Here is a 24,766-nt window from a genome sequence, read left to right as displayed (position 1 = left end):
TTTGAGAGAGAGAGAGAGAGCACAAGAGGGGGTAGGGTCAGAGGAAGAAGCAGCCTCCCTGCCAAGCAAGAAGCCCGATGCGGGACTCGATCCCGGGACTCCGGGATCATGACCTGAGCTGAAGGCAGTCGTTTAACCCACTGAGCCACCCAGGTGCCCAGAAATAAAATTATTTTACATAGGAGAAGAAAGAGGGGGAGAAATGACAGAAGGCCTACCGGGTGCCAGGCACTTTGCACACATAGGTACACGCTGGAACTCTTCATTTTGTAGAGGAGGAGACGGAGTCTCAGAAAGGTTGTGTCACTTGCCCCAAGTCACATGGTTATCAACATTGGGAAGCTGAGATGTGAATGTCCTTGAGTTGGACACCATTCGGTTAAGTCAGGACATTGGAACCCCAAGTGATGGATCCTAATCTCAAAGATGGGCTCTTTGTCCTAGTGGTGTCTCTTAATTTTTACCTGTAGGCCAGTTGTGAAGTGCATCATGGTGCACAGTGGCTTTTCAAAAGAAACGAATGTATCAACAGGCACTTATCTTGGACTGCCTAACAAAATACCACAGACTAGTGGCTTAAACAATAGCGATTTATTTCTCACAGTCTTGGAGACTGGAAGTCCAATATAAAAGTGCGGCTGTGTCCGTGTTTGGTGAGGACTGTCCTCTTGGGTTGGAGATGGCCATCTTCTTGGTGTGTCCTCGCATGGCTTTTCCTTGGTACATGATGGTCGAGAGAAGCAAGCTCTCTGGCGTCTTTTCATATGAGGGCACTATTCCTGCCATCCTCATGACCTCATCTAAACCTAATCACCTCCCAGAGACCCCCCACTCCAAACACCATCACATTGAGGGGTAGGGTTTCAACATATAACATTTTGCGGGAGATGCAATCTAGTCCATAGTAGACACATTTAATCTTCAAAACTAACTTTAGCTGTTTGTGGTGTTATGTGATCCCCCGCATTACAAATTCTGCCTGAGATTTTAATTTGTAAATGAGTCTTACTTTAGAAAAAAAATTACACATCTCTTAGTTCAATAATTTCCCTGCATCTTTCTCTCATTTGTGTCTTGCTGTCTTTCCTATTCTAGTTCTTATATATATCTCTTTCTGACCTTGTTCTTTAAAAACAATAATGCTGTGCCAAAAGTGAAAATCCTAGGATTCATTCTTGGCTTTGTTTTCCTTCATCACCTGTACCAGCTTCCTCTCCAAAATATACTCCAAATCTGTCTTCCTTTCTTCATCTGGCCTCCACCAGCTCCTGCCTGGAATCACTGCAACTTCTTTATTGGTCTGTCAGCCTGTTTTTGCTCCATGGAGTAGCCAAAGTGGTCTTTTTATTTATTTTTATTTAAACATACATTTTTTTAATTTTAGTTTTTTTAAAAGATTTTATTTATTTATTTGACAGGGAGAGAGACACAGTGAGAGCAGGAAACACAAGCAGCGGGAGTGGGAGAGGGAGAACAGGCTTCCCTCCGAGGAGGGAGCCCGATGTGGGACTCGATCCCAGGACCCTGGGATCATGACCTGAGCCGAAGGCAGACACTTAATGACTGAGCCACCCAGGCGCCCTTAAACATACATTTTTTTAAAGTAGGCTCCACACCCAGTGCAGAGCCCAGTGCAGGGCTTGAACTCACAACCGTGAGATTGAGACCTAAGCCGAGATCAAGAGTCGGACATTCAACCGACTGGGCCACCCAGGTGCCCCAGTTCTTTTTAAAATATAAAATAGATTACGCCATATTCCACTCTCAGAACTTACATCACACTTGAATACGATCCACACTTCTCACCTTGAGGGTCTGCATTTTTTCTTCTCAAAGTGTGATCAGCGGCGTCAACGTCAGCTGGGACCCAGGTGACCAACTCATCCAGGTTTGCCCAGGACATTCCTGTTGTAGACTGAAAGTCCTGTGCCCTGGGAACCCCTCAGCGCCAGGCAAACCTAGACGGTTGGCTACGCAGTCGGGGAGCTTGTAAGAAATGTGGACTCTTAGGCTCTAAGCCAGACATATGAATCCTAATCTGAATTTTAGTGAGAGGCCTCCATGGTTTGTTTGCACAGTACTCACATTTGAGAAGCCCTGGGGCCTGCTATCCACTCTGACTTGACTTCCCTCCAGTGTGTGGCCTCTGTGCCCAGGGTAGGGTAGTAGCTGGTGGGCCTGAGCCACTGTAGCTGCTTGCTGACATATGACCCGAGACAGCTACCTAGCCTCATTGTGCTGCGAGTATCATCTATATAAAATCAGAACATTAACGCATCTATCTCTTAGGGTTATGTGAAGATTCCATAAGTCAATTCATGTAAAGCGCAGCATTAACGGAAAATGTGTGTGACACATGTGTGGCTATAGAGCAGTGATTCTCAAGCTTGAGCACATCAGAATCACCTGTTCCTTAAGACAGAACCTGCTGGATCCTCCCTCAGAAGTTTGGACCTACCAAATTCTAGGGGCCTAGAATTTGCATTTTTAACAAGTTCCCAGGTGAACCGCTACCTTAGAGACATCCACTTTTTGCAAACAGATGTTCAGTTTGTCTTCTTTTTTCTTTTGGATTTACCGAATTAAGATGACTGGCCAGGAACCAGGTTGCACTGTTAAATCCAGGGGATAGACTTGGTTTTCACTCTTTTCCTAAGGCTCTGTCCTACTATGGCAGACGTGTCTGTGGCTCTCAGCGCCTGCTTCCTGGCTTGCTTTCTGGGTGTGTCCCCCATCTGGGCCCACACCCCCGGGCCGGGCTGCCCTTCTGCTCTGTGGTCTCTTGACTCTGCCCTAATCCTCAGGTCTGACGCTAGAGGCACATCCTTTTCCTTTTCTTGAGTACTGCTTTCCAGTCTGAAGGACCTGGAAGATGCTGGTCCATTGTGGGCTGCTGGGGTTGACAGAGCCGAGTCCCCTGGAGGTGCTGGTGAGGAGGAGTGGAGAGAGGCAAGGCTGAATAAGAGACGAAGGGAGCTTGATGAATTCTAATATCACAATAATAATATCCTGACAGCTTAAACGGAAGAGGCTTATCCTGCTCTAACGCGCAGAGATGTCCTGCAATTCTCTAAGGGGAATGACACCACTTCATTCAGAGCCCTGTTGACATAGTTACTCTCAGATTAACCGTTTCCCCCTTCCACCGACTCATTTGGTGGCAATAACAAGTTGCTACGCCAGGGCATGAACTGACCCACATGACCTTCCACAGGAAAATTGAAATACCTTCTTGTGCTTTCCCTAATCGGCACTGTGAAAAGTCCTCAGCTTCGCTTGGTCTTTTCCTTGCTTTTCTGAAGCATCAGTGACAGACCCGAAGTTGCCAGCCTGAGGCTGGAACATAAAGGACATTGCCGATGGGTCACGTGACCACCGAGCCCCAGAACTGGGGATGTGCTATCCAAAATCCTGGCAAATCGCACCTCTAACCAAATACGTCCATCAGGACGGAGACATCGATGTGAGCAGATATGTCTTCTGTTTTCACGGCACAGTGTTTAGGAGTAAATATTCTCAAGCTGTGTGTCTAATGGTGTGGGTTTTGTACTCCCCAACGGTGAGGGAAAGAAAGTAGAAGCAAAGATGGGTGGGGTGACTGACACCACATTTAAAACTTTTATAAAGATTCTGCAGCCACTCAAATAGTAAGACAGACGGTTTTCTCTCCAGCAGCTGCAGGGGCCCTGGCGAGAGGCCCTCGAACATGGGGTTCAACGGGCTTTGGAGCCAACTGAGTCTGGGAGTTCTTAACCCCTTCCATCCTGGTTTTCCAAGAAATGCCTCAGGGAGAGGGTTCCTGAGGGAGGGAAGGCCCATTGGCTTCCTCCACCACAGCTTTATTCTCCCTGCTGGGTCCCCAGTTACTTCTGCTGCTCCCTCTCTCTGTCCCCGCTATGAACAGGACTGATGCTCAATGCCTTAGACTGGTCACTCGGTACTCGGGTGACACTTGACAGCCACTCAACTCCAATCTTTGACTTCCCTTTGCCTGAGTTTTTTCTTTGTCCAAAAAGCCTCTGTGAAGATTGTTCCTCCTTTCGTGAAGTATTTATGGCCAGCCCTGAGTCAGCCACAGTGCCAGATGCTGGGGATTCCACCATTAAAGACAGTGCTCCTGCCCTCAGGGAGCTCGCGGCCGACGGGGGGAAGAGACACAACTCAGTGATGAGAGGCTGAGCTCCTCTGGGTTTGGGAGTCCTCCCTTTTCTGATTCTACCTTCACCCTATTATAATCATCAAATCATAGGCCGGAAAGAGACCTTCAGACTTATGGGCCCTAGCATATATTCTCTTGCCGCTAACTAGGCATGCACGCCACCCCAGGGCCCGAGGCCTCTTCAGAGAAGCCCACTCCTCCTACTGTGCCTTTGTTTGACCGGCTCTGCTCCCTGCTTTCCTGCAAGCACGCTCTGCCATTTCAGCTCATTCTTTCTCGTGTTGTCCTGAACACCACGGACCATGGCGAATTTAGGCCCATCCATAAACTTGAAGACTTACTGAATCAGCCCTTGGCCTTCGTCTCTGCCGCTGGACTAATCTCAGGGCCTGGAATCACTCTGCATTAGCAGCCCCGCCTCCTTCATCCTCACCTACATTCACGTTGTCCCTGGTGCTAGGTGGCATGATGGCCGGTGAGGGAGAGCGAGGTCTCTGCCCATGAGCACTCGGGCGGCCCAACGGGTGGGTGGGAAGTGGCCCCTGGTGTCCGTTTCCCTGCTGGGCTCTGCAGTCCCCTTGCTTTTTCACAGGCGGGGAGGTAGGCCTCACTGGTCTTCCTTCTGCAGCGCTGGGGTGGGGCCTAAGCTGCTGTTAGTGACCAAGAAGAACGGGCCTGAATGGAATCCCAACGTTTTTATTCCTTGGATCTGTAGGATTTATTTTTTCATCAGTTATAAGGAAGCAGTGAAAAAAGGTGTCAGGCCTTGGGGATAATTTATATGAGTAAACACGTAAGGAGTAGGGTGAGCAAGAGCATGAGAATTAAGGCCATTTATCCAGGCTTTGAGGCTCCGTTTGCCCTCTGGGCCAGCCTTCCCCACAGTCTTGATCTTGCTCCTTTAACTCTCTCCTTGCCCCGCTCCGTGTGGGCCCACGCAGAGCTCTGTGTTGCTGCCCCAGTGCCCTCCCGCTCCCTGCGCCTCCCACGGCCCTCATTAAAGGCTGGGTACAAGGGAGCGGGATGTGGTGGTGGCCTCCAGCTGAGGCCTGCTTGCTGATTCTGAAGGGAAGGCACGTTGGCTTCCACCCTCCCTCCTTGCCTTCCCTTCCTTCTCTCGTCCTGGCCCGTGTGTGTGAGTGTGTGTGTGTGTGTGTGTGTGTGTGTGTGTGTGTGTGTGTGAGTGTGAGTGTGTGAGAGTGTGTGTGAGTGTGTGAGTGTGTGTGTGAGTGTGTGAGTGTGTGTGAGTGAGTGTGTGTGAGAGAGAGTGTGTGTGAGTGTGTGTGTGAGTGTGTGTGAGTGTGTGTGAGTGTGTGTGTGTGTGTGTGTGTGTGTGTCCTGTGTGGCCAGCCTGGGGCTGCCTTTCTGTGTTCCCTCTATCCTCTCCCCTTTTCTTTCCTCCGTCCTCTGAAGATGCGCTCTGCACAGCCAAGTGGCACCGGCTAGGATGCTTTACACTTGAGAGATGAAGTAATAACAGGTGGCAAGACCAGAGGCTGCCGGAGCCCAGGATTCCGGTTGCCATGGAAACAGGTCAGCCCTGTGGAGGGATGGGAACTGTCAGCCGTGGAGGGTGGTGGGGGAGCCAGTGAGAGGGGGCGAGGAGAGGCAAGGCTCCTCCTGGAGGGCTCTTCTCACTGCCCCCCCTGCTCCCCAAGGGCCGCACACCCCAACTCGCAGGCCCTGGAAGAAAGAGCCGCTGGGCGGCACGGCTGGGTGGTGGGCACGGAGCATGGTCGTGTGCTTGTGCACACCAGGCCCTGGCAGGCGGTCTGAGCGTCTGCTCAGGATGTGAAGTCATGCTTTTGTGGATGTGCCATTGGGGTGGGGGGGCGGCTAAACTTCTGGCTTGCTTCCGATTTCCCTAGGACACTTGGGACGCAGCTTCGGTCTTGGCAGAACCAGATGAGGGGCTGTTGCTTGGTGGCCAGACTGTCCTTGCCACTCCTTCTTTTCTTGAGTGTCAGGCGTATCGCCGCAGAGATCAGACTGAAAGGGGAAAGACAGTCCTGTCTAGGTGGTAGTTTTGTGGAAGATTTGGGGCCTTGTTTGCCAGAAACACGTGGCCTGATTAAAGTGTACACTAATACCTTTACTGAGTGTGATGGTGGGGCTGTTTGGGGCCTGGCTTTTCCTTTCTCTTGGTTTGATTTGAATGCTCCCTCCTATCTTCTGTTTATTTATTCGTGTGTGTGTGTGTGTGTGTGTGTGTGTGTGTGTGTGTTTCTTCATGAACTTTGTTCTTGATTTCCATTTTTCCCCCCTTTGAACTTTGTCGAGTTATCTCCCCCAGGTCAATTCCTAAATGCTTAAGGCTCACTTTATTTTCTCAGCAGCTTCCTTGTATCTCTTATATGATCTCAGCCCATGGACATTAATCAACAGAAAACCAGATCCATCATTATGGACGCTGCCATCGAGATACCACTCAGGTCTTTGCCCTCCTGTTGTCTTATTCTATAAAGTGGGACTCCATTTCCCTCTCTATTTAAATCCCTCTCGCAAGGTCTGTGTGAGCTTCCTATTTATAGTAAAACCCTTTTTATAATGATCTCATACATGGTATCAGGAAATCACTCATGGCTGGGTCAGGCCATAGGCCAGTATAGTTGTGGTGTAAGCTTTACTTAAAAAAAAAAAAATTCCTTCCAGAGCCTCTGGAATTCTCTGGAGATGTCTTTTCACAGAGTATGTGACAATAAACAGGATCACCCAGGATGGATTACTGTGGGAGGGACATGAAATTTAAGTTCAAAGGGAATTTCTGTTTTTATCAGGCCAGTCTCAATCATTTTTATCCCTTTGGGCTTCCTAAATGACGTGTTGGGTGAATCAAGTTGACTCTAAAGAGATTTATGAAATATTTTATATGCGAGGTATGGCCAGGAAGTGTTTGCCTCTGGGCTTTCCAGGAGGCAGACAGTCTCTGGGGACATAGAAAACCCAAAGGTGAAGCCAGCCCCATAATCCCTTTGGGTTTCAGTTATGTCATCTTCAAACAATCCCCACTTCACAACGTTTTTGTGAGAATCAGTGAAACAACATATGTAAAGCATCCAGTGGAAGGTCTGTCACAGTTTTGTAGTGTAGGAAATGTCTGCTTCTTTTTCTTTTCAAGAAACCGTTGAATAAGAGGGAGGCTGTATGGGTAGGAGCAACCTGGACAATGAATTGTAGTCTTATCCTTTCTTATATATTTGTGTACACCACCCGCTCTTGTTTACTCTGGGAGCTAGACATGACACCAGGCCGGATGACTGACCAATCCATCTGGACATGGACCAGCACTTCTCTCTGAGGACTTGGGAAATAAACCATGTAGTGAATGATAGTCAGAGTGACTCTACCACAGGGAAAGCAAACACAGTGCTCTGTCCCCACCAGGAGGGATGTCCCAGGGGTGTCACTGGGCTGTCTACTCACATCTGCCATCCTTTCTAAGCCATTCATCCTCTGCATTGTGGTTAACCATTTCCTGTGTGCAGGGCATTCAGGTATTCCAGTGATGAGTTAGACATGGTGCCCAACCTGAAGGAGGAGATCATTTAGTACAGGGAGTTGAGGCAGGTACACACGGGTATGAACAAGAGAAGGGTCATAAAAGTGATGTCAGCAGGGTGCCCTCCCCAAGGCCTGACTGATCTTTCTGGCTGGGGAATTGGGAGAACTCTATGGGAAAACTCTCACCCTGAAACCAATCCTAAATACCAAAACGTATAAGAGAACCAGATGCAGAAGCTTCTGATTAGTCTATCCCACACCTTTGACCAAGATGAAAGGAAGCTCTGAGTTCACTATTATGAGAAGAGTGTAGGATTTTGCCAAAAATGAAGCATAACTCTTCACTGTCACTTTCTCTACTGGGTCATTGCTAGACTAAAATCGTACCCCTCCCCTCTCCCCAGCAATGACGTGTCACATCTCCACACAGCAGGGCCTACAACTGGGGTCTTAGCACCTTCTTTACCCCCTTGGCCAGGCCCTTTGTATGGCCAGCAACCAATACAAATATATGTGGGGATTCTGCTCTGATTCCGTCTTCTCAGAAATTTCTCTTCATTAGATGAATTAAATTCTGTTCCTTTGGTCTTTTTACACAGGACCAATTTCTCTATCACTACCTGCTTTGCCCTCCTAGATCATTTCTGAATTTTTAACTTCTTGTAGTATTGGAGTCCCTGATTCAATGAAGGCATTCTACCAATGATCTCTTGGCGGGAAAGACTGTGAAGAATTACCCGGGAGTTCTTATACTCTATTCTACTTCATCCTCATAAATCACAAGGCATACACTGTGTTGGAGAAAACCAGATTCTTCGGTTGCTTAAAGATTTTGTGAAAGGAGAGAAAATCTGACATAATAGGAAGTCCCTAAAAGAACAGGAGAGACAGATGGTGAGGCTGGGGCTCCTGAGACTTTTAGTGGTGTGATACACGTGGACGTCTTTGATCGCTTTTCATGTGGGAAGCTATCTGAGTTGTGATTGGCATCTCCATATTTTCTTTCTAGTTCCTATCACTTTGGTTTACACTCAGCCCCGAAATTTCATATACCCCACTTCTTCCTGTTCACCTTTTGATTGCGTTCTAGGATAGTCTCTTAATGAGAAAACCCTGAGTTTATTTGCTTCGTAGACATGCTTTGATTTTTCTTAAGAGAGTTCTAGAAATGTTGGAAGATGGCAAGTGAGAGAGAAGGATGAAAGGAGCTTTCCTCTGGATTTGGGCAACGAAAATTTTAGAGTACAATTTTTGTAGGTGTACTGATTTTGGAGATTATTTGCAAAACCGTTCTTGATGACCTGTGATGTCTTTGAGATGCAGTGAGTGATGAAGAAAAAACCCACACTCAAGAGGCCACAGGGTGCGGTCAGCTCCTCCGGCTGACCCCAACAGCCAACACCTTTTTTTGCAGGGAGTTGTCTGCCTCCCTGAAGATGAAAATCAATGACTTAGAAACTGATTAAACAATCCAAATAGCAACTGATAAATGGATTAACTCTCTATAATGTAATTCTGCGAGCTTTTGTCTTCTGCCTTCCCCAGGTAAGTTTTTCTATTCCTGGAGGCAAAGCAGAGGCATGGAGGAAGTGAAGGCCAGAGGGAATCATATTAAAGTGGGTGAATCCGTTTATCACTTACTGTCTGGATGGTATTTCTGCTCACATATCTGCTTCCTTTTACAGATTTGTACCCTACGGGACCCTGATTAATGTTAGCCAGTAAATAATGAAAGATAGCAGCAGACATTGGGTATAGTGAGGAGGAAGATACCCCTGTGGTTTAGGCTGATCCCATAAACAGACAGACTTTTCTTCTTAGTTGCAAACAGGGAGTATTCATGTGACAAAGAAATCTCCACAATAGGGATCGAAAAGCAAGAGAATGGAGGCATTTCTCCCCATGCAAAGAAACCTGTCCAAGCTTTTTCAGCCAGCCCCTAGGAACTGAGAATGATTTCAGTGCTTGAGAATATGTGCTGTTCTCACAAGCTTTGTTTTTAAGATCATGTCCCAAGATTTTTCTTTGCCTTTGGATAAGGACCTTTGGCAGGGGTGGCTTACAAAGGTCTTAAGCCTTAAGGCACACTCACAAACTCACCATTCAACTTGTCTTTGGCATGAGGCTGAGCTGAGTGCTCAGGTCTGATTCTAGGCCCTTGAGGTCTGCTGGTTAACTAGTCCTGGGTTCTCTCCATACATGCGAGTCTGACTTTAGGGAGATGAGGCTGAACAAGAGTGGACACTTGTGTACCTGCCAAGATGTTCATCAGAGTCCCCAGAAGCATCTTCAGTGTCCTTTCTGGAAATGACTATTATCAGTGCTTCTTTGTTTTCATTTTCAGGGACAGAAGGAATATCTCCCAAACAAGAGCATCTTTCCCAGGGGAAAGGCCTAGGCTTTGCCCATTCTCTCTCCCACTCATCCCACCGCTGGTTATGGTTACTACCTGCTATTTGAAGCCTAAGCCCCAAGAGCTGGTTGTTCAGGGATGAGAGAAGTTTACTTGACTAGTAGGCCTTCTGGATGCTTTGCTCATCCAGGGAATGCAATCTGAGGAGCAAGGTAGTTTCTGTGAAAACACCGAGATGGGTTTTGCAAAAATTGCCGAAATTAAACTAAACTCTGGATGGCTTGCAAGAGATTAGAACTATTGAGCTGAAGAGGATCAAAAAGAAAACTTAGCCCAATTTAACAACTTGGTTGTAACGAAACCTTGCGTTCTAGACTTGATATTCTTTCTAGAACAGATTCTGCCACTCCGTGGGAGTTAAAGGGCCAGTAGAAACTCATGTCAGCCTAAAATCAGATTTTTTTTTTTTTTAAATGTTTCTATAGCCCAGAAAGGACCGGATGGGACAGTCATTCCCAACAACTACTGTGACTTCTGCTTGGGGGGCTCTAATATGAACAAGAAGAGTGGGCGGCCTGAAGAGCTGGTATCCTGTGCAGACTGTGGACGATCTGGTGAGTGTGGCCCCTTCTTGCATCTGTGCCCATAGACCAGGAGCTGTTCCACTTGCATGCCTCCGCCATCTTGTGTGGGGGCTGAAGGGTGGAGTGGAGAAGACATGGTGGTGATTTTGGGTGGAGAGGAGTTTTCAGGTCATTTTGATATTTTTCTTCTTTGAGTCTTAAGAACCAAAAGTTGTGCCCTGGGCTGTAGGAAGAGGGGAAAGGAGCTTTTGGCTTATGTCTGGCCTCTCCACGAGGTGGTTATTTCTTTGTGTGTATTGTGGCACACAACAGTGAGGTAGTATCTAAGAAACACCTGGAGACACAAGCAACATGCTTCCTCGTATCAGATGGTGTGCACCTAGCAAAGAGATGTGTGTGTTCTATGGAAGTGCCTAGGGCATCCTGGAAGAGTATGGAAACATGAATGTAGGGAGAACAGCCACGTCTTGAACTGTGGGAGTCTGAGGCCCCAGGGCTCATGGGCACCTGCATAAAGACCACCTCCATTGGCCACTCATCCCATTTTCCCATATAAAACAGACAAAAGAGACCCTGATAGATCAATGGGGCCAAAAGGCAGGTGTTCTCAGGGCTGATCTGGAGTTGACTTGGCATGTTTTGTAATTTTCATCTTTGACCTCTCCAAAGACTAAAATGACAAAAACAGATTTGGGTCTTGTTCTCTCATTCTTAAACTGAGTTCAGGCCTTCAAAGTTTTGTTCAAGATGTTTCATTTTGCAATTCTAACCAAACCATTATCTTTGGCTAGTCGTGGTTGGTTGGTGAGACCTATTTTTCATGTTGTTTGATGTGTCAGTGAAGCCAAAGCATGAGGCAGGGAGGAGAAATGATCTCAGCTTCATCTTTAGTCTGGCCCAGTGCTGACTAGTGGGTGAGATGCTGTTGAGCTGGGTGGTTGGTGTAGCAGTGAGAGGCCATTGCTCCTTCCCATGTTTCTCCCACGGTCTTTTCTGCTCTGAGGCCCAGGAGACAGACTGAGGTGACCGCACCTGAGTTTACTGAAACAACTCAGTTCTTCCCTTGCTTTGCTTGCAAACCTGAACTTCAGTCTTTTTATATTTGTTTTTGGGGTTGTTTAGGGTTCCAGACTGACTTGAGTAGCAAATCAGTAATTGGAAAAGGACTGTGGTCTCTAGTGCACACACCCTCAGCAGTGAGCTCTTAAGGACCTGACTGGGCTGGCCCATCCATGTTCATTTGTTTCCCAAACATGATACCTAACGTTGAACTCTTTACTCTGCCGGTGCTAGCTGAGAGGAGAGGGCTCATGTGACAGTGCACTCCGGGTTTTAAATACGTTAAAGAAAATGAATAGTTTTAGACATAATTAAAGAAAATGAAACAAGTGAAATTCAATTCAGTGTTTTTTAAAAGCAAATGATCGGACAAAATCTCTATCGCCAGAAGCAAAGTCACCTGGTGGAGTGATATTCTAGGCAGAACGTGATGGACTGTTATGGGTTTGGGGTGCATTAGAGAGGGCAGCTTCAGAATGCTCACTGCAAGCTGCTTGGCTCTTCTCCTTTTCTTCCCTACAAACGACGGGGTACTTGGATCTGATCCACGGGGGACCAGACGTGGGCAGTTCGTATTGTCTATCCAAAGCCTCTCTCCTCCCAGCCTTTATTCAGCATTCCTACCACCACCTCCCCCCCCCCCCCCCCGCCCAAGATCTGTCTGCTGTGTGACTCAGGGGCTATTTGATACCAGCCTAGGTGTTCTCATTGCATTTGCCAATTTTGGTGGATGATTTAGTCAAGGTCTGACTCCGATGCTCCTGAAATAGTCACTACCTTGGGAATAAACAGGCGGCATTAGCCCACGAGACATGCTCGTGAAGGCAGGTGGGCGAATATTTCTCTAGGGTCTCCTTGGAATCCTTCCAAGGAAGAGTGTGAAGCTCAGAAAAACTGTCTTTCCCTTCTCATCTTCCCCGCTACCTCTGTTTCTTGGGGAGAAAATGAGGTTCCTGAAATTGACACCATAAGTGAAACATTGTGACCTCATTCGGGGGTGGTCCTGGGGCCCATTTACAGTGTGAATAAGTTTAAACCGGAGTTTTCTGGATTTCAGGATACTGTATTTTATTAGGCTTCGAAACCCCTATTTCCTGCTTTTTTAGTGCTCTGAGTTAGATTTGACAACTCTGGACCTTCTGGAGTAATTAAGACCGGGGCGTGTTTAGTGGCTGTAGTGTGTGTGTGTGTGCGTGCACGCGCACGCGTGTGTGTGTGCGTGTACGTGTGTGCACACACAGGTGTGTATGTGCACGCACATGTATGCGGATGCAGATCATCGAAATTTCCTCTAGTCGTTAAAGAAAACAAAAGACTCTTTTGTTGCCTACCGCTTATCAGACTTTCTAACTTCTCGCTTTCAGTCCAAATGAACTATGTGGGTAAGGGCAGAATTGAAAGGGTGCCATAAGAATGGGATTAGAAATGGGTAAAAATAAAAATAAAACGGATGGAGGCTTAACCACCTTGAATGGGTTATCTGACAGTAATACCTTTGTAAAGCTGACTGTCAAAGTGAAGGACAAACAGTGTTCAAAGAAACACCAACCGAAAACACCAAAGAAATACCAACCAGGCTTAAAAACCACCAAGGCAACTCATTGTCTGGGGCAGGGTTGAGCAGGCGTGCATGCGTATGTGTGCAGACGGAAGCGGAGGAAGAAAGACCACGGTTGAATCTGTCGCTGTCAGAGCTGTGGACATATGCATTATGGTAGAGATGATGCCTTTCTGGGGAGGGAGGAATCCTTTTCCCTGGAAATGTTGGCTTTATCCCGTTACCCTGAATCCCTGTCACCAGGTGATGCACCCAGCTAATCCCTTTTGGTGTGAAATGGTTTTTGGTCTTGCTATTAAGAGTAACATTGTAAGAATGTAATAAGAATATTAATAATGCTGTCTGTTGCTTAACCCATGTGCTGATATATTCATCATACATGTCAGCTCATTTGGGAGGAGAAGGCAGGAAGGAGGAGGCAGCGGCCGCAGCACGCACCACGGAGGACTTATTCGGTTCCACGTCAGAAAGTGACACGTCAACTTTCCACGGCTTTGATGAGGACGATTTGGAAGAGCCTCGCTCCTGCCGAGGACGCCGCAGTGGCCGGGGTTCGCCCACAGCAGATAAAAAGGGCAGTTGCTAAACCCACGGAACAGACTCTCTGGGCGACTGGCCGTCACCCTCTGACTTTGGTCATTATTCTGGGTCTGATATATATTTTTTTTAAATGAAAGTCAACTTTAGGTTTTCCCTTCATCCTTGCTTTTTCCTCTCTCCTTCCACAAGCATCCTCTCCCCCGCCCCCCGTTTTGGGTATGTACAACAGAAGCACAAACTCCTGAAACAAAGCAGAACAAAAGAGCAGAATGACAGTCCTTCAGAGAGATGGCATTGGGACGTACTGTTAATTTTCCGTAGAAATGGGAAGTTAGGTGGATTGTCTCTCTTTGGGGATGGGTGGTGGGGATCTTTTTGACTTGAGCAGAGTCGATTTCCTCAGTTTTCCTATTTATTGGCAAAATGAAGAGAGGAGGAACATTGGGTTTGAAAACAACAAATAACATTAAAAACGATTATTTATGTATTCTAGCTATTATTAGAAATGGACCTTTTTTTTTGAGAGAGAGAGAGAGAGAGAAAGCAAATCAAAGCAATTGAAGTGATATCCTGCTTGGGAGAGAGCCGCTGGGGGAGGGATTGATTCAAGGACACCTAGTCGGGAGGATTTCCTCGCTGGGAGATGATGGTGCTTTCTGTACCCCACGGAGTCTGTGGCTCCCTACGGCAGACCCCTTCCCCATTTCTGCTCCCTAACCTTTCCATCTTCCTCCCTGCTTGTGAGAAAATGTCAGCAGCTCCTGGGAAGTCTGGGCCTCCGCGTGTGGCCTCCCTCCAGTGCCTGGGCCCTGACTCCAGCACCTCCCGGGCTCCTCCCCTCCACCAGCATAGCTGCTGTGGTGTAGTCGCTGGGCTTCTCCTCACTTTCCTCCTGGCGAAGAGCAATTTCCAAATGCAGGAATGGAATATAAACAGAAAGTCATGGACTCAGCAGTGACAAAGCAAGCCGAGGCCGTGCTCATGGAAGGAAGAATGATACCTCACAGTATATGTCCCTCTCCCCTGGCCCCTGTTGACAAACATAAATTCCCGTTGGATGATCAAGTCTCCCGTGTTTCTTCCTCTATTTTTTTTTTTATAGTGCCCTCCAGGCACCTTGTTTTATGTTTCCAATAGCACCTCCTGAAATAAACCAAAGCAACACTTGCTCAAGGTCCCTGGGCGATGGAGAAGACCATCCACCTTGTTGGCAGTCCCAAGAATGAACAGCTGTGCAGTCCTAGTCAAAAGGTATGTGTTGGCTGGCCTGGCTTACAGGGAGGGCAAAACCATCGTAGTTATTTGTTTTTTTTTTTTTGGTGGTTGTTTTTGTTCTTTCTTTCTTTCTTTCTTTCTTTCTTTCTTTCTTTCTTTCTTTCTTTTTCTTTCTTTCTTTTCTTTTCTTTTTTCTTTTTTCTTTTCTTTTGTCTTCTTTCTTTCCTTTTCCACCCCTGGCTTGTCTTTTGTTTTCCTGGGTTCACACCACCTTATTAGTGTGGGCCTGGCTACCGGCGTGGAGTGTCTTCGCTCAGCTTTCTGTGTGTGCATGCTTACCCACGTGGGCCTGGACCTAGTGTGGCAACCGAGGCTTGCTTGGACTACGGGAGGGACGCTGTGTGGAGAATGGTGGGCTTCTGGCTTCTGGCTTCAACCATAAGAGAAAATGGCTGGGGCAGTGCTTGGCTCACGCTGCCTCCCTTGGCTGTACCTGGTGGGTGGAGTCCAGGGATCTGAGGTCGGAGCTGGCTACTGTACTTGGGTGGAAGGAGAGAGTTTGGCTACATGGGGGTCTGCATGTCTAGGGGTGGTATTCCTTGCTCCACGGACCAACTTAATAGCCAAGGGGATGTGTCCAAATTAAAGAGGATCTCTGATTAGGAAAACACTCAACTGCGCAGATCTGAAGATTCTAAACTTCCTCTAAGTGTGGTCAGGGTCTCTGGCCTCCAGGAGAGCACAGGTCCAGAGACATGGGCGCTGCTATTTGGTTTGGGTTGGGAGAGCCAAGTAGCCACCCAGGCAACAGGCTGCTTGTAAGTGTCTGGGAAGATCTACTTTGACCATCGGGCTTTGCAAATCTCCATGAATGAGACCTCTCATTAAAATAACAAACCCACTGAACAAAAGCAAAGACTAAGCAAAGAAACCCACAAATGGACTCTTTGTGCTTCCCTGGTAGCCTGAGACAGAAAGAACTTCTACTTTTCTCCTGCTTGAAATGTGTAAGTGCTGGCCTGGGCGTTTGCTCTCAGTTGTGAGATAATGAAAGGAACAACGTCACCCACTTTGGGGATGTTCTGCCTAATCTGTATGTGGCCCTGCTCCTAGCAAATATGGCATAAACCTCCCATGTTGTAATATTCCTGCATGCTCACCTGTGTGAAAAAGCCCATATGGTCGGCTCCAGTTGATTTCTGCTAAGGGGATACAACCTGCTCTTGCTGTCATTCTCCTTATCATCTGTTCTGTTGCTTTGACTTAGATGTTGGATTCACAGCATTGCGACTTGCTGTCATTGATGAAGTGTGAGCTTCTATGTTAATAAAAATATGTCCAGCCAATCTATATGGTCTTTCAAAATCTGTGTAGTTGTTTGTAGTCCTAACATTTTCAATGACAGCTTGCCTTTGAACTTGAAATTAAAAAAAAAAAATCTACTTAATTTGAATTATAAAAAGCCACCTAATTTCAGAGTCTAACTTGGGATTCTGAAGAACCAAAATGAAGACCTGTCTAAACAAGGCAGTCTCCCATGGAAAGATTTATCCGAGGATGGCTAAATGCTTCTCTATTTTAATTTTATGAGCAGAGCTTGATCTTCAGTTTCTCCTTTTGGGGGTAGTAGATGTCCTCATCTTTCTCAGTTGGTGTAGCCAACCGAGCATAATAATGTATCCTAGCATGGCCTGAGCACCTTGTCGCACCTTGCTTATAGCATCTGTCAGATTTTAAATCCTTTAAAAAAACAAAAAGGAACTGGAGGAGACTTCGAAGATGATCAAGTTCAAATTTTCCACTTTTCTGTTGAGAAAGATCAATCCAGAGAGGTTGAGTGAGGTTTGAAGGAGTGGAATGAACGTGGCTTTGAAGACAAATGTCTTAAGGTGAAGGAAGGAAACTCAGAGGAGGCACAGGAGAGGAAGCTGGCTGTCTTGGGTTTCCAGATGCCTGCATGGTCGATGTTCTACCTCTATCCCCCTTTCTCCATATTAACAACTGCCAACATTTATGTACCAGGCATTGTTCTGAGTGCTTTCCCTAGGACAGTTCATTTAATGTACCTAAGGCCTCACAGTTAATAAGGAGCCAGCTTTTGATCCCTGGCAACCTGACTCCAGGACCTGTATTCCTTTATTATTGTTCTGTGCTGCCACTTGCATGGTCCTGTATATGGAATATAGGAATATATTAAATACATATATATTAAAAAAATTTTATTTATAATTTTTAAAAGTTTGGGTATCATTAGTTTATTATAAAAGAGAAACATGGAAATTCTTTACATGATGTAAGCTTTCAGAACTTCAGTGGAATGGGCAGCTTCCTGTGATGCCATTTCAATAGTGATTTTTTTTCAATCTACGTACTTCCCGACAATGTCACCCATCGTCTCTAAATAAAAAGTAATCCTTGGCATCTAGAACTACTTTGGCGCCTCTGTTTTCTGGGAGAAGAACTTTATTTCACACTTTCATGATAACTGGTTGAATCTCTCCACCCTTTCCTTTAGAGCCCAATCCAACAAGCTACTACAGTTGCTTGCAGTACATTTCCTTGAGATTTTTCTGCAATCATAATGCTTCTTTTGGTTATGGTTTCGGCTGCACTTCTTTCAACTAATACTCCTTTTGCAACTAATACTTGGTCAAAGAGGGGAAGATATAGATAGGTAGGTAGATTGGTATCCCTCGCTTTTTCTCAGGTCCAATCAAAGAAAGGGGTATTGTAATGAATATAACTTTAAAAGATAAACTTATTAAAAGCAATTTTAAAACTGAAGAGTAAACAACTAGATCCCAAAAAGACAATTCCGATTAAATTTCTATGCTGAATATTGCCGAGAGCTCATCTTCTAAATCATCATTTCTAGACATTCCCTACTGACTGACACCTATTAGGAACGAAGACTTTTTTTTGTGTGTGTGTGTGCGTGACCTCAGGAGTTGCAAGAGCTGTGCCTGCAGTCAACACATCTATCGTTTTGTTGCTGCTCTTGTTAAATAAGTATCACTACTCAAATTCAATATAAAAGAAATTAGAGTCATCAAGATGATAATCAAAGATCTGACTAGTATCCTTTGTCCTCAGCTCAGGAAAGCACCACCCAAAATGCTTTAGACATGTCACCAAATTTTCTGAGTCTTAGCCCAAAGATAGGAGAACCGAAGATACAGAACTTTCTAAATTTGTTACAAACTTCCAATCCCGTGGGGAGAACTGTTGATGTAAAAGTGATGACTGTTGTTGTCTATCTGATTTTTTTTTCCCACCTAGAACAATCTAATCCTTTATTCCTGTTATTGAGACTGTGTAGAGATCAGGTCCCGTAATCTGTAACACTGGGAGTGAGAAATATGCATTTAATTTTTTAAAGGTACTTTAAAGTCAGTAATGCAATTTGCTACTGGTATTTTAGAGAGAAGGATTTCATAAAAATATGATGTTCACATCAATTGTACCCCTTTAAACCTTCCTGCTTACTTGGTATCTCTCTATGCACCTAATGGGCTGCAGCCTGATATTGCCTTTAGATAGCACTTGAGGGAACACAAGATCATTACTCGGGGAGAGAACTAAAAGCTGTTTGGAGGTACTCACTTCATGGTGGAATAAAATTAATTAATATTATCCCAATATGCCTCCTGTTACATCTGATGAATATGATCTTAAACTTGTACTTACAGTTTGAGCAGCCTCACCAGGCTCAGTAAGTGGTTATTTGGGTCTTCTAATAATCTTTGCCCAGTCTATACTGACTTCTCCATAGATCGTATTTTGAGATTTATTGAGTAAAATGAGTAAAGCTTTTGAGGTCTTTCATTCAAGACCTCATTGGATTGAGAGGAGGTATTTGATGCTATAAAAACAAAATAAAACAAAACAAATTCACATTAGATTCCTGCTGAGAAATAGCAATGTTGAAGTCCTTGTGAACTTTCCCAAGGAACTAAGGTTGCGCTTCTTACATGGGCAATGTTTTGGTGGTGATATTGGGGTGGGGGTGAGGGTGGGAGGGGTGAGGTGACAGGGAGTGAACACTTCACATGCCCAGTGCTTCTAACACTGAAGAATTGAATTATATGATACTGTTTTGCTCAATAAAAGTGATTTCTGACCATTTTCTCAAAATAACAGTACAGGAGAAACCCTTCTGCTTGATTGATTTACAAAATAGCTGAGAATGATGGAAGAACACTGTCAGAACTGAATTATTCGCTAAAAAGCATTGGCAGTTAGGTTCTCAAAGTATCTCCATACTGGCCCTCAACCAATGACTAAGGCTTAAAAATTGTTAATTTTGAAATAATTTCAGGTTTACAAGAAACTCACACAAATAATACAAAGAATTCCTATGTACGCTTTACTTAGATTCTTCAAATAATCTCAATAAAATGATCACGATCAGGAAATTAATATTGATGCAATACTTCCCAGTCTATAGACCTTATTCATATTGTGCCAGGGGTTTCACTAGTTATGCCCTTTTTCTGGTCCAGGATTCATCTAGGATCACATGTCGTATTTAGTTGTCATGTCCTCTTAAAGCCCTTTAATCTGGAGTAGTTAGTTCCATAGTCTGTCTTTATCTTTCATACCTTGATGCTAGTCAATTCCTAGGAAGCCCTTCTCTTTGGGTTTGTGTACTGTTTCCTAAGGGCTACAGTCAGGTTATGAATTTGGGTAAGAGTACTATAGAAATGATGTTGCATCCTTCTCAGGGCCTCATATCTGGGGGCACATGATTGATTTATCCCATGATTGGTGACTCAGACATTTGTCCTTTCAGCTCAGGTTCAGGCTAGTATGTTTATACACATTTTCATTCATATATGCCTTTATTTATTTGGTGACTAGAGCCTGAATAACAGTGGCATGCATTTGACTGCTCAGCCCTGTGAAGACTAGGCTGAAGTTAAAGATGGGACCAGTGGATTTGGTGTCCACTGGATTTTTGGCAATCTAGTTGGGCAGACCAGATATTCACAAGTAGTTAAAAATGTGTGAGAGCATCATGGGGTAGTATGTGATTATTTTTGCTGGGCATCACAGTAGTCAGGGAGATTTGCTTGGAGGAAGCCATCCAGATCAACTGAGGGCTCTAGATTGGCTCTTGCTATTTAATCTGTAGGCAAGAATGTCTGTTGTCAGAGAGGATGGAGATGGAGCTAACAAAAGGCAGAGCTGGAGATCACAACCTGAACCATGTAACATGGCAAAATCACAAGTGAAAAACATGCTGAAGTATTGTGCTGTCGTGTTTTGTTCATGCCACTAGTTTGGTGCTTAACATAACATGACTGTAGTCTTTCTCATTCAACAGATGGTGTGTTCCTTGAGGGCAAAGATGATGTCATTCATGTCCCTTGGACAGTGCCTGACACCATTGTGCCATAATTATTTGTTGAAATAAACTGAGAGCTGAGCAATATTTCTGAGCTAATTAGTGGAAGGATTTAGTGTCTCATTCCATACATGGTTGGATGCTCAATAAATAATGTGGACAGAGAGGTTGGAGAGGACATATCTGGACACAGCATCCATTGGTCAAATCAGAAGGGGGCTGGTTCTCCAGGAGCCAGTGAAATAGTGATGGGGGGTCAGGAGGGAGAATGAGGGTGTGAGGAGAGGGGTAAGGGGAAAGTTGAAGGTGTGTGGAGGGATGGAAAGGTAGCTTCCTTGAAGGGGACTGAAAGCAGAAGCCTGAGAGGCAGTGGGACATTTTCAATAGCCTGTATTTGGCCCACCCAGAGGAAATGAAGGAGGAAATGGATGTTAGGAGCACAAGTTTGGGAACTATTTTCTAGGTGGCTTAAGTGGGGCAAAAGAAGAGTGTGTGTGAGTGTGTGTGAATGTGTGTGAGTGTGTGTGTGTGTGTGTGTGTGTGTGTGTGTGTGTGTTGGGGGGTCAAGGAGGGAAATTTGAGATTGAAAGGGCATCGGGGTATGGTTATGAGAGACTCACTAAAAGAGTAGTAGATGATATCTGACTGGAGGGCTCGGGAGCACTGGGAGAGGCACAGAAAGCCTTCCGGAGGGAGTGAAAATTTGGGTGCCCAATAAGGGAACACTTGGCAGGCACCTGTGGGAAGTCTGAATGCCAACTAGTTTTATCAGTGGAGTGAAGGGGCTGGAAGCAGGAGGCACAGTGAAGAGATGAGCGCTAGGGAAGAGGACCAGAGTCTGGGAAAGGGCGCCAGGCAAGCAGATCTGAGAGGGGAGACTGGGAGGGTATAGGATGGGAGGGAGGGGAAGGAAATAGGAGCAGATGGAGGGGGAGGGCTTGGTGGTGGGTAGAGGTGAGGCTCTTCTCAGCCTCCCTTTGAAAACATTAAGTAGACAGATAGAGTCTTAGTTTTGGAAGTATCTATACCAGTCTTGTACCCCTGAACAGTGAGTAATGCCTTGGGTATTAGAAAGAAAGATGGAGGAAGGGGGGTTCAAACGAGCCACTCATTTGGTTTTGAACTTTGGTTCAAAGTTCAAAGCCTTGGCCATTTTCAAGTTGGGCCCCTCCTTCCTTTCCTCCCTCCCTTACCACCCAGCCCAACGTGACCTGGGCACTGTTTAGGGGTGCCCAGCTATGTCCTCTGCTTCTGGGGTGAAATGTGATAGTACTTGGTTGTAGTGCTTTCTCCTTTGTGAGGAATACTCCATTCCGAAGACTGAAATAACTTGGCAGATTTCATTTTGGCTAGAAGTAAAATCCACTCCTGGTTGGTACTTATCCTGGCTAAAAGACCCGTCAGGATTGAACTGCCACCAGGTTCCAAGGCTGGCAGTTGGGATCACTGGGCTAGTTCAGGACTCGAATGGATCTTTGGGCTTGGTTCTCTCCCTCAGTAATTCTGACAGCCTGAAATCACTTGGGGTTGGGGGGTGAGGGTGTGTGCATGAAGCCTCAGGCCCCAGTGGGGCATCCGTTGGGGTTTTTGTAACTGCCACTGGTCCTACACCCTGGAACTACACATTTCCACTTAGGTGACAGGCAGACAGATTGCATCGTAATGGTCCTTCTGGGGTATTTTAACAGCGGAAAGATGCAGCTTCCAAGTAGAGGAGAAAGAACAATAGATTTTGCCAGTCCCCAGTTTTGCTTACTCCACCACCTAGGGACTGAAACTGCAGCCGCATCCTCGCTGTTTCTTGTGTCACCTGGTTGTCCAGGCGCAGCTGACCTGCCCGATTGCTGGCTGATCTCGTGCTGCTGGTGCTCACGGCACAGGAGACACCGGCCTGGCTCTCCTTGCACATGGCCGTGGTCTCATTAGCATGGCCATAGGTAGTACGTTCTCTTCCCTCCTTCCTTTGTTTTTCTTTTCAATTCATTTCATTTCCACCACCCCCTTAATTTTAATCTTTCCTTTCTTTAGGTAGTTGTCCTGTACTGTTGTTTTTGTTTTATCTTTTGTTGCCTTTCCCTCTGCAGTCAACTCTATGACCTGGGGACTCCGGCATCCTCCAAGCAAGCCATTTCCGAAGAGAGTGACAAGAAGCCACGTTGATTTGTGCCTCCTTCTTCTCCTCCTTCCTCTTCCCTTGCCTGGCCCCCTCCTGTGCGTGTGTTTCAGCCAACACAGGAGCCTGGATTGTGGAAACGCCTCCAGCGCGACTCAGCTCAGCTCAGAGAAGTCTCGGGAATGGCCTAAGTTTGTGCAATAAGAAGATTTTTTTTTTTCCTTTTTAAAAATTCTTCATTACATTTTCTTTAAGTGTCTGTGAGAAAGTACCCAGGTCAGACTGGAATTGCTCTACAATAGAAATAACTAAACACGAACAAACTGACGGAAAAAAAAGAGTTAACTATTTTATTTATTTCAATATTTAAAAGAAAAACGTGCTGACGTGGCACAGTATTTTTGTTTAAAGTACCTTCTACTTCGAAAGTTAAAAGCAATTTTGTGAAGACACGAAATCAAAAGAGTACTTAATGTAAAATAAAGACTGCATATTAACTCTAAGGAAAAATACCCCACATTTTTAATAAGAAAATAAAGATCAACTCTGCTCTCTCAGGCTTTTAAAAAAGCCATTCATGTATGTGCTTTAGATATTTTTATTTCTGCGAGTTGGATGTGGTAAGTGAGGAGTGATTGGTTTTTTTTTTTCCTTCTTCAAAATTCTATTGAAAGTGTTGGTGATGTTATGTGGTTATGTGTTAAGACGTGACCGAAATAAATTAGCCACAAAGGCTACCAGCAGTCTCTCCGCCCCTGCCCCCTGCCAAAAAAACTCCTTTACCCACCCCCCTCCCCATAGGCAATCCCCATTTATCTGGATGTCAATAAGCAGCTCGCCTTCTGGTCGTCATGTCTGATGAGGCCTAGTTCAGAAAGGAATTCCATCTAGTGATTAACCATATCTCTGCGAGGGCAACATTTTCAAATACAGACAGCTTTGTTTAAAATAATGCAGTGAAGAAAGAGCAAAAAAAAAAAAAAAGATGACAAAATATGCATCAGCTGAGATGATGTTCATTTGGTCACCTAACAACTTCCAGAGGAGACTTGCAGAGGGAGCCTTCTGCTGAGCTGGCTTTAGGGGCCCTAAAGTTCTAGAGGGTCTCCAAGGACGAGGAAGGCCAACCTGAGTGACAGAAGCCTCAAATTCAGTTGCTCGTGAGGGTGAAGGAGAAAGGATCATTTTCTAACATGTTCCCTTGTGGCCATGTGGGTGGCAGTGAACGTGATGGCCTAAGAAATGTTAATTCAGCTCTGTGTCTGTGGCCTAGGGACGGAGCTGGGCCGACCGGCCAGGCTACTCCGTTCTATTCCACATCTTCTGCATGTCCATGCTCTTGACCTTCCCTCACTTGCAAGCAGAATCATCATCATGAACATACAGCCTAACGCCGGATATTCCCGTCAGTGAGTCCTTGAGTGTCCGTGTTACTGAAATGGGTCTGAGCTTGAGAATCTCTCTTGCCTTTGAAAGGGGAGATTGGATGGCACAGACTTCCTGCTAGCCCCTTCAGCTTTCTCATTCAAGGCCAGTCCCGGGAGGAGCTCACCAAGGGTGTCTTTGTATCCTGTAGCCCTTTTCGGTGACATTTTCTGATAGAAAAGGTCCCTTTTCAAAATGCTAATAATTATAATAATAACCCACTCTCCAACCAACTCCCGCAAGTTATAATGTGTAGAATTGTGATAAAGCTTTGCATAATGTAGGGTTTGTATCAAATTTGTGTAAGTTTCTGTTAAATAAAAGCCTGTTTCCAATGCTCCTATAGCATCTCTGTAAATTTTGCTTTACCGACCTCATCCTACTTGAGTTTGACTTTCATACCATCTTGAAAGGATTCTGCCCACTTGCATGCCCAAGCTGTGTCGAACCTTATTGTTTTATTGAGAAGCACGGTGCAGAACAGCAGTTGCCGCTGGCTCGGCTGACGGGTGGTCGGCTTGGGAAGTGAATGGTGCCCAGAGTTGGTGCCAGTACCTGCTCTCTGAGTCCAGAGTTGCTGCCATCCACCCATCATCACCACAGCCATTGTCCCCCTCTCCATGGAGAGCCTCTTTATGTGTCCAGACTTGATACACCTGTCGAATGTTGCCGTTATATCTGTGCCAAGAATGGTTTGGCATAAGAGCGCAAGATTTAGTGTGTGCTTGGGAAAAATCTGGGACGTTAATGTTTCCATTGCCTGAGAGGTGTTCTTGGTGTAGTGTCCCCAAGCTGCCAGTTGGTAAGGCTGTCAACCCTATGATAGGTTTCTGCTTGTGCGTGGAAGTGAATACTCTTCTAGGATGGGCGCTCTAGGTCAGGTGGAACCAGACCAGCCTTTCAGGCCGCGTC

General features: G+C 45.7%; 1 protein-coding gene across 2 annotated transcripts in view; it reads left to right on the top strand.

Moving 5' to 3' along the window:
• DPF3 (double PHD fingers 3) overlaps window positions 1-24,766 on the top strand; it is a 245,239-nt gene that overhangs the window by 177,980 nt on the left and 42,493 nt on the right. Inside the window, exons 8-10 of one of the 2 annotated variants that reach the window (XR_012379067.1) lie at window positions 10,499-10,627; window positions 13,601-15,005; window positions 22,401-24,197. Coding sequence is in view for 1 of the 2 variants with exons in the window: in XM_073895521.1 (XP_073751622.1) it covers window positions 10,499-10,627 (129 nt within the window). In the remaining variant the exon portion in view is untranslated. Of the gene's footprint in view, window positions 1-10,498; window positions 10,628-13,600; window positions 15,006-22,400; window positions 24,198-24,766 lie in introns of those variants that run through there. The other variant, XM_073895521.1, reaches the window with a different exon arrangement.

This window comes from Callorhinus ursinus, unplaced genomic scaffold (genome assembly GCF_003265705.2).
Source record: "Callorhinus ursinus isolate GAN/ISIS: 27379988/994484 unplaced genomic scaffold, GSC_fseal_2.0 scaffold8, whole genome shotgun sequence".
NCBI classification, from domain to species: domain Eukaryota; kingdom Metazoa; phylum Chordata; class Mammalia; order Carnivora; family Otariidae; genus Callorhinus; species Callorhinus ursinus.
The sequence above is the reverse complement of the archived record's forward strand: the minus strand, read 5'-3'. Positions and strand labels throughout refer to the sequence as shown.